General features: G+C 33.7%; 1 protein-coding gene across 8 annotated transcripts; it reads right to left on the minus strand.

Annotated features, from left to right (window-relative positions):
* Positions 1-5,558: 5,558 nt before the first annotated feature.
* Positions 5,559-8,398, minus strand: LOC112284345 (ubiquitin-conjugating enzyme E2 13). 8 transcript variants are annotated; one of them, XM_024524068.3, is made up of 7 exons: positions 8,152-8,345; positions 7,999-8,061; positions 7,478-7,580; positions 7,051-7,148; positions 6,234-6,334; positions 6,016-6,093; positions 5,559-5,730 (listed from the first exon to the last, which is right to left on the minus strand). In XM_024524068.3, exons 1-7 carry the CDS (start codon positions 8,195-8,197, stop codon positions 5,653-5,655), a joined length of 567 nt encoding a protein of 188 aa, XP_024379836.1. In that variant the 5' UTR covers positions 8,198-8,345; the 3' UTR covers positions 5,559-5,652. The 8 variants fall into 8 exon arrangements, 7 of the variants coding, with proteins under 7 accessions (XP_024379836.1, XP_024379835.1, XP_024379834.1 ...); XR_016504165.1 differs by lacking the exon at positions 7,999-8,061 and having other exon boundaries at positions 6,016-6,098; positions 7,478-7,605; positions 8,152-8,397; XM_024524067.3 differs by lacking the exon at positions 7,999-8,061 and having other exon boundaries at positions 6,011-6,093; positions 7,478-7,605; positions 8,152-8,395.
* Between the last annotated feature and the right edge of the window lie 1,856 nt (positions 8,399-10,254).

A 10,254-nucleotide genomic window follows, 5' to 3' on the forward strand; every position in this document is an offset into this window, starting at 1 on the left:
ACAAGACCATCACAATGAGCCAAAAGAAGTACATTGAAGGAGTGTTGAAACAATTCAACATGGAAGATTGCAAGCCTATTGGAACACCTTTGGAGTCCAATTTGAAGTTGATGAAGCTCACGGATGAAGAGTTTGCACAAGTTGAAAGCCAAATGCAAGGTGTTCCATACAAGACAGCAGTTGGGTCACTCATGTATGCAATGGTTGACACAAGGATGGATCTTGCTTATGCGGTGAGTGTCGTAAGTCAATACATGTCAAAAGCAGGACCATTGGGCAACCATCAAGAGGATCATGAGGTACTTGAAAGGCACTTTGGACTTCAAATTGTGCCTTGGAGGTTAAAGTATTGCTTTGCATGGTTATTGTGATGCGGATTGGGCTGGAAATACAAATGATAGGTGGTCAACAACGGGCTATGTATTCTTTGTTGGAGTGGGAGGAATTTCATGGAATTGCAAGAGGCAACCCACAATTGCAAGGTCCACAATGGAGGCGGAGTACATGGCAGCAAGCCATGGTGCAATGGAAGCAACATGGTTAAGGCAATTTTTGGAAGACATTGGACTTGTGCAATTGGAAGCAACTCTATTGAATTGTGACAATCAAGGATGCCTTGCTTTTGTAAAGAATCCAAAGCATCATTCAAGAACGAAGCACATTGACATTCAACACCACTTTATAAGAGAGAAGATTGAAATGGGAGTGATTGACTTGAAGTATTGTGCAACAGAAGATATGCTTGCTGATTTGTTATTAAAGGCATTGGTCAAAGATAGACATCATATGTTGACAAAGGCATTAGGTTTGAAGGGCTTTGACAATTAGCAAAGTGGGAGTGTTGAGGTAAAAGATAAAGATGAATAGATAATAGTTAAAGTAGAATAAGTTACCTCGTAAAGGATATTATCTTAGGTAAGTTGCTAATGGTCAAAGGCAACTAAGGACTAAGTGGCGGCTAGGGTCTCGACACGTGGCTAGGTTTAATGTCTCCACACACGGCTAGATTTAGAGTCTCGAGAGGCGGTTAAGTTTAGGGCCTCGAGTGGCGGCTAGTTATAGATGAATATGGATGAAGTCTATACAAATTGAATGTGAACTCTGATTATAAGTAACAGGTGTTGGAAGTAAGAGTCATCTCATTCCACACTTCTCTTATGTGCAACCTTGCTGATTTCTACTTACTTGTGTTATGCTTATAGTATTTCTTCAATATTCATTGCATCACACAAATTCAATAGATTAGTAAGAAGTCCAATATTGGCATGTTCTTTACTTACTTGAGGAAAGATGTGGTTCTTCCACCATTTACCATTGATTGATTTCAAGCGTAGTCAGTTTCAGTTTTTTGGCCTTATGTTATCATATGAGTAATGGAATTCGTCATTTATTGTGGGATCTAGGTTTTTTTCTAGATTTATCTAAAATATATACTTCCGAAATTATTATGTTATTCTGTGCCAAGTTATTTTCTATCTCTCAAAGGATATCTCCTTTCATTTGAAGAAGATTCATCTTGTTGTACTCCATGCTTGCTTCCAAGCTTCTTCTTTCATAAACCTTATCTTTTCAACATCTCTTCAACATCTTTATTGTTTGTCCTAAGAATTGTAGAGGCTTCTTTCTTCATCTCTTTATCTTCATTTACACCATCTTCATTGTCATCATCATCTTCTTCTTTCTTAGCTAAAATTAAAGATGTATCCACAAACATACTATTACTCCCAGTTAGACACATCTCCAAGTACTCACAAGCTCTCTTATATTCCAAAAATTCTACATCACGACTTTTGATGATCTTGGTATTCAAAACCATAGCCTATATGCCTTGGTACCTTCACAATATCCAACAAATACACATTTTATATCTTTTGTATCAAATTTGGACCTCATATAATCTAGTACCTTTGCATATACAATACGTTTATAAGTCTTCATGTGAGAAACATAAGGTTTCCTCCCACTCCAAGCTTTTTCGGGAGTTTTTGATATAAGTGTACTTGTAGGGCACCTATTCCTTGTATACATTGCTGTTACTATGACTTTCGCCTAATATCCAAATCCAAGATTTTAAGCATGTAGCATAATCCTTTCCATCTCCACAATAGTACGATTTGCTCTTTCAGCAATTCTATTTTATTGTGGAGTGTATAGAGTAGAGGTTTATCTTGCAATGCCTTGAGTCTTTGAAAATTCATCAAAATACTTTGACATTTACTCACCTCTATTGTTTGTGTGCAATACTTTGATCATATAATCATATTACTTTTTCACAAGTGACTTAAACTCTTTGAATCTAGAAAAGTATTCACTTTTACATTTGATGATATAAATTTACATCTTCTTTGAAAAATCATCAATGAATGTGACAAAATACTATGCTCCTCCTATTCATGGTGTCTTTATAGATCCACAAACATCCAAATGTATAATCTCCAATAATTTGCTAGCACGTGTTGTAGCTCCACTTGGAAATGTGGCCCTTTGTTGTTTGCCTTGAATACAACCTTTACAAGCAAGTGTATTGGCATTATCGCTAAATTGACCAAGATCCATGCTTCTTACCATGGATTGGAGTTTTTTCAAGTTCTTAGCATTTAAATGACCAAGGCATCAATGCCAAATGCCAAACTTATCTTGATCAAATTGAAACTGAAGAAATATGGCCACTTCAATTCCATTCACCATCTTGTACTTGATGAAATAAATGTTGCCATCTCTAAAGCTCTTGGCAATATCATCTCCATCCAATGTCTTTATAAAGCATCCATTCTTATCAAATTATACCTTACAACCATGTGAAACTAATTTACCTATCGAAAGGAGGTTTTTCTTGATCTTGGGTATATGAAAGACATCTTTCAATCTGATCCTTCTCGTTTGTCCTCTCACAAAAATCTCCACTGCAATAGAGCCTATTCCAATAGCTTGTACTATGCCATTGTCTTCCATAAAGATATTTGTTGTTGAAATTTATTCATAAGTATCAAATGAACTCTTATATGGTATCATGTATTCAGTGGCACCTGAGCCAACAATCTACTTGGATATAGCAGCCATGGAAGTATCTTCATTTACCATGAATGCAAAATAATCTCTTTCAAATTACTCATGTATATTTTTGGCACTTTTTCTATCTTCTTTTTTGGCCTCACAGCAATTTTGTATAAATTGACCTTGTTTTCTACAAATGAAGCAAGTTTTGACAATATCTCCTTGATATGAAAGGTTGCCCTTGCTTAGATGTGAGTCGAGTGCTGAATCTTCACTTTGAGGCTCTTTTTCTTTCCGCTTGGTTACTTCATGGGCAAGTCTTGTCGTCACATAGTCTATTGTAAGTTCCATCAACATAATGGACTCTAATGCTACAATGAGGTAGTTATAGGACTCGAAAAGACTCATTAGCAAGATCATGAAAATATCTCCCTCTTCTAAAAGCTTGTTAATAATTATTAATTGATTTATAAGAGCCTTTATTTTATTGACATGAGCCATGAGATCTTCACCTTCTTCTATCTTATAAGTGAAGAACTTCCTTCTTGTAAAGATGATGTTGGATAAGTTTTTGCTCTCATTTATGTTGCAAAGTGTCTTCCATGTTTTGGCTCGTCCTTTGCAAGAGATGATGTGAGAAAAATTGGCTTCATCCAAATTAGTGGCAATCATGCAAAAAACCTTCTTTTTACGTCTTTCGAAGTCCTTACTCTCTTTAGCATCTACATATGAGCTTGGAGCCTCTTCACTTTCATCTACAATATCCCAAAGATTCAAAGATATCAATAAAAGTTCCATTTTAACCTTCTAATGGTAGAAATTCTCTCCTCTAAACTTTTCAATCACTCTCAAACCTTCATCTTCATTAGAAGCCATGTCTAAGAAGGGCTCTATCAAAAAATATCAAGAAAAGGAGTCACTATAAGCTTGAAATCACCAAAAAATAATTTAACACTAACAGAATCTCAAAATGCCTTCTTATGATTAAATAAGTGCTTTTTCACTCAAAACACTCTCAACTCAAGCTCTGAAGCTTCTAACAAGTATGTGTACTCCAATAAACCTCACTATCATGAACTTTCACTCTTTGGAATCAATTATTTTACTATACACACAAGGTAAGTGAAATAACATTAGCAAAACAAAAGACACTATCAAGGTCTTTCTATAACATTTTAAAACTCTCAATATTAAAAGAGATAAGAATCCACAAAGCAATGTTAAAGAACTATAAGATCAAAGTCAGTACTTCTTCATGCCTAAAACATAAGTTTCAATCTTAGAAACTCTAACATCAGTAAACACCATAAGATCTATTCTATACAAGTACAACTACAAGAGAATGACACTAACTTACTTGAATGGCATAACAAAGTGTGAGTGGGCTCATAACCTATTGAAGAAATACAACAAGCAAGACACAAGTAAATAGAAATCACCAAGATTGCACACAAGAGAAGTATGGAATGGGATATCTCTCACTTCCAACATCCTTTATTTATAGATAGTAGTAGTTGTTAACCAATGAGGCAACTTCCATCCTTTTGATGTTACATTCATTTCTACTTCATTCAATTAAATCTTAGATTTTTTTTTTACCTAGCAGCCACCTTAATTACTTCCCTTCATCTTTTTATTGCGCTTTGACCATTAGCAACTTATCTTAAATAATAATTATTTACTTTAACAATCTTCATATATGTAATGATATAAGACACTGAAATATATACAAAAAATCACCAATAACTTTACAATATATATGAACCAACAATCAAGACATATATTTATAAACTTGATTAAAATATAAACTTACAAGATTATGTAGTAGTACACTTTAATTCATCAAGTAACATATTGAGATTTATTTGAGTGTAAATTTATAATTGCTTTGAATTATTTATCCAAAAAAGATAATCCATAAGTAAAATATAAGCAAATTCATATATAAGTCCTTGTTATTGCTCATATTCTATTCAATGAGTCCCTGTTACTAATCTTGCGTGGTTCTATAGTTTTAGATGATGCTCTTCACACTACATTGTGAACCAATAAACACTAGACTTTCATTAGTTGCAGCATTAAGTTAAGATCTTCATTCGTACCAAGCCTATCGCTCGATTTAAGGCTCCAAAAGTCACAATCACGAAGGGAGTTTGATTCAGATATTTGTCATATTACTGCAAAATAGTCACAAGTGTTTTGAAATAAATTTGCATTTTGTGTGGTGTCATGATGATGTTACCTGAAGTTCAGGTGTATCGACAATTTGAAGGATTTCAATTGTTGTAAGCTCACGATGCTAAGGTCATCAACATCTGAAAACTTCGAATCCCTTTTACATACAAATTCCTTCCAGGATCCGTTTGTAGATTGTTAAAATAAAATGAGAATGATGTGACAACCTCACTTCAAAAAAAAATTCTAAAATGGCAAGACATGGAGTGTTCAGAACCTGAGCTAGAGGGGTTAAGACAACGGATTGTGACAAGTTCTCATGCGAATAATCTTAAATACTTACCCCAGCATACTGGTCCCAACTGCGTCACAGCTGCATATGGCAATAATTTAAGTTTCCAATTTCCATATCGTGTCCAGGATATTATTAAATTGTGAATCGAGCAACATACAGGTGCAGCCTCTACAAATAACCCGTTTCTGTCACATTGATTCTTGGGAACGCCTTACTATCCGGCTCACCTTTCGCTTGAACTCTTCTTTGGTCTCTCGCCACTCTTTCTGATATGCGCATAAAGTGTAATTATTGCCCCGATAAAAAATAAAAAATAAAAAAATCTGAACCTAATGAATAATCAGACCTAAAATTAGGAATCTGCTTTGCAAAGGAGTTTCAGCGAGAAAGAAGGTTTTGGCAAGGGATGACAGAGTTGTTTGCAACAAGTTTACCCATCTCCGCCAGTTAGATTAAGTGTCTGCCTTAGCACAAAGTCTAGAATATTATGTTAGCAACAAGAAAACGAGAGAATTAATTGAACATGATTTTGAAGAAAACTTCCACCTTACCGCAGCATCTATATTAGCAGGTGATTCATCATTAGGACTGGAGAGCATAGATATGATGCTTAAAAGAATTGTCTCCACCTGCACTTTCACAAACAACTATCAGTCGGACACTAACAATTAGAATTAGATACCAAGTTTGCATCTACAGTGGGCATGAAACACACATGAATTGCATAGCAACACCTTTACTCGATAAATAAAACACTTTGATAACTCACAGTATGCACGGGAGACCAACGCTCACTCGCCAATTCATAACCATTTGGATCATCACCAGGAGCATGTAGAATTGAAATGCAAACCCGTCCATCAGGATAAACTGCACATGAAAAGTCAAGGATTGGTATGGAAATAAGCAGAACATCGTAAAGAAAAATTAAGTCACATGAGTGCATTCAGAGTCAAACCAGAGTTCTTTCTGGGACAAGAATTAAACCTATTTAGTCTGATTAAGCTCAATTACACGCTAATTTTGTGATCAACAATAGCAAGACAAAAAGAGCAGTGTTCACTTCCCCACTGAAATGCAGGTTTCTGCAATCATAGAACGTATCTAATACATGTTAACTACGACCTAGCTGACTATACATCAAAATAAAAATAATAATAATAATTATTATTATTATTATTATTATTATTATTTAAAAAATAAAGGAAATGAAAACAACTTAAAACCGAAACAATTGTTTGACAAATACTTCATGCAATCGTCTCTACGTTAATTACTCCCATCACTATAGACGAGAGAGCTACAGATTCGATGTGAAATGCGTTCTTCCATCCTCGTCACTCTGGATTTAAAGGTGAGTTTGGAGAAAAATTAGAGCTACCCCTAATTACCAAATATTGACAGAAGCATTAATTAGGGGTGTCCAGCGAGAAATTCACAAGGGTGAACTTACCCGGTGAAGTGCTTGCCTGGAAAACCTGGTTGATACAGCACCGTAACAGGCATGCTTTTGACAACAAAAAAATTACTAAATTGAAAGACAACTTACAATCAGCAGGGCCAAAGAATATAACGATTTCACTGACCATTAGGATGCCACATGTCGGATGTGAATCTAACCGATGGGGGGCTATTAGGATAGTTTGGTGGAAAGCTCATGATAGCAGTAAAATAGCCTCCTTCACTGTACTCAGACAGTCATCCCCCCCATAAGTACAAACTTCATAACGTGTACAATGTGTTTTATAATTTTCAAAGAAGTTGAACAATATTACACATGGACTGTATCAACAAGGTTTTCTCACCAACAACAGGCACATTTTCTGCACGTGAGTTCCTTACAAAACTGGAAGATTAATCAGATTTACGCCGAAGAAGTTTGATCGTTGAGCTGATTAACAGAGCCAAATACGAAAAATAAAGTAATCAGAGGCAAACCCTAAACCAATCAGCTAACACGACCACATGCATCCACAAGCATCACCCCATTTGTACAAACAGAATACTACTTACTAGAGAGTATCTGGAGGCCCAATAATCGTCACATTCCATTCGAACAAGTTGGAGTCGTCTACAAGTCCTGCTGAGAATCCATCGACAGGATTCCTAGACAAATCTTCAAAAAAATAAAGATGAAAAAACTGTTAAAACAAGGCAATTATTGTGTTTAGAGCTCTGATTCTTCGGCAAACCGTGATTTAATCATATATTAGCTTGAATCTTCAAGAACGTGAGTACCCGGTACAGAAAATTATTCTTCAAAAAAATCACTGTAGATTCTGACAAGGACTGCAGCTGCAAAAGTGCAAAGCTCGCTGATACACCCCAGCAATGAATCATGGCTCCTATTTAATCTCGGTCTAAATCCACAGAATGCTTATCTCTGACAGATGTTGAAGTGAACGGAGCTCGACCGCGTTACAGAAAGAAGCCTTCTAGCGATATCAATTTCAGTTTTTTGATGGGACACAGTCAACCATTGAGTCACCCCAACCCGCCAGACTACACAAAAACGTGATTCGTAATTGTGTTACCGTTATCAGCTGTATAAAATATTTGTGAAGCATGTTCCACAGTTACCTTCACAAGTCTTCCATCTGGACAATAGAGGCCATTATCAATGGGACCAAACTAAAAAAATATTTCCATAAAGTTACATGACAACAGACGCAGAGGAGATTACCCACCTTTAAGCTGCTTCCGCAGCAGAAGGCTCGCCTGGTTTTCAGCCATTGTGATGATACCCAGCTGTAGCAAATTGACGGGGGGCGAGAGTGCGTGAGACCAGTAACCCTAAAAGAGGAATGGGAGAGAGAGAGAATGAGTGTGAGTGAGTGAGTAAGTGAGTTGGTGCAATTCATGTGGCCGTGCAGTGAAGGCAGTTTGGAGGGCTTTGTATTTTAAAGCCCCATCGTAATGCCCAAGTTATATTCTACATTCAGGTTTTATATTAACTTGGATACACAGGATTAAGGTCTCATCATTGGTCAAAGGCTCTTTTATATATATATATATATATATATATATAACTGTATATATGTATTTATAACTCTGTCATCTCTTGGAGTTTGATTTGCTTTGTGCTGTCTATTGCTTTTCGTATCTAACTTGTAAAAAGAGTCTTTAATTTCAATTCACATTAGATCATCTGTTTGTTTTGTGATTTGGTTGCTAAGGTAGCAAGATAGGAGGTTGACTAATTTGCAACTTAAACTTATATTAGACTTCACTTGTATTCATGAAGTCCAGCCACAAATCCTCCATTTGTATTGACAAACAATTATTTGTATCATTGTCATTTTTCAAGTCAACCTTAACTTCATGAATCACCTTGTGATTTGCATTTAACTTACACATAAGATGCCTTGTGATTTGCAATGTACTTGGAATTGAGGTACGTTTGGAAGGCAAAGTTGCCTTCTAAAGGTGAAACAACTTTATTTGTTTATTTATTTTCATTCAACTTCTTTTAATTTTAATTTTAATTTTTTTTCAATTATATTCCACATTATAATTCCTTGAATTGTTGATACTTTTTCTTATTTAGATCTTATCCTTTATAAATATATTTTTATTTAATGATTGTGAATGCAAGAAGCTTCATACACTACAAATTCTTATTATAGGTGAAGGATGGAGTAAAAAATTAAAAAAGATGCAGATTGTTTGAGGGGTATTCTCACTATTATAAAAAAAATAGTACTTTTCTTGCATTGGTTGAAGAAAACAGTTATTTGTACAAATTTTGGATATAATTTTTTATTTTCTGTTTCTATAATACCTTAAATGCAGTCACCTCTTGTTTGAAAGTTTTACATCATGAAAATAATATTTGTTATGTTTATGGCGTGAAAACCCTAAAATTAGCTATGTATTTTTTTCCCAAATTTGCTATTGCATGTACTCATTTGATTTTTTTTTATGTGGTTCTCCAATCTACAGTCAATTGATTGCAAACAATTTGTTAAAATTCTTCCTTTTAAATACATCCCAATAAAAATCTTACATATCATGAAGTATTCAATGCCAATATAAAGTAATGAATGTAATTTGTTGAAATTGATTAAAATTTCATATTTTTCTTAATATCTATAATTAGTAAAGAGAATTATGAAAACATCTCAATATCTTTACAGATAACGAAGAGATTTCACTTCAATGTAATTTCAAAAATATTCACTTCTACATTGTTGCATGTGTCTAAAAATATAATTTAAAAATTAAACACTTGTGTACAAAAAGTAATAATAAAACATAAATATAATGATAGTACACTTATATATTTTTTTTTAAGTATAATTTTTTTTAAAAATCAAGTACTAAAATTATAAAAATATATAAAAAGGCATAAATATTTTAAATTAGAAAAGTTTAATTTTTGTAAATACTCTTATATAGTAATTTAAATGTAATAGATTATAGTATGAAGACATGTTATTTGACTTCTTTTTTATACATAATTTGTAGATTAATTTAAAAAACCACGTGTTTATTTATAAGAATATAATGAATAGTATTTGTAAAATAAAACTTTATTATATATAGCATCTTAAAAATAATTATGGAAATTTGTTTTATAAAATTTAATAACAAAAGAAAAGTATCTTAAATTATTATAAGATTTAAATATTTGAAAAAAATAAAATAGTAATTTTTTTATATAATCTTTTGGTTTTGAGAATTTTGAATTCATATCCAATTTTGTTTTTAATTTACTCTTAGTCTTTTACATTGTTTTACAACTCTCACAATCACATGTGAGATATATTTTGTAAATGTGGCTATAGATA

This window comes from Physcomitrium patens, chromosome 7, assembly GCF_059467195.1.
Source record: "Physcomitrium patens ecotype Gransden chromosome 7, ASM5946719v1, whole genome shotgun sequence".
NCBI lineage: Eukaryota > Viridiplantae > Streptophyta > Bryopsida > Funariales > Funariaceae > Physcomitrium > Physcomitrium patens.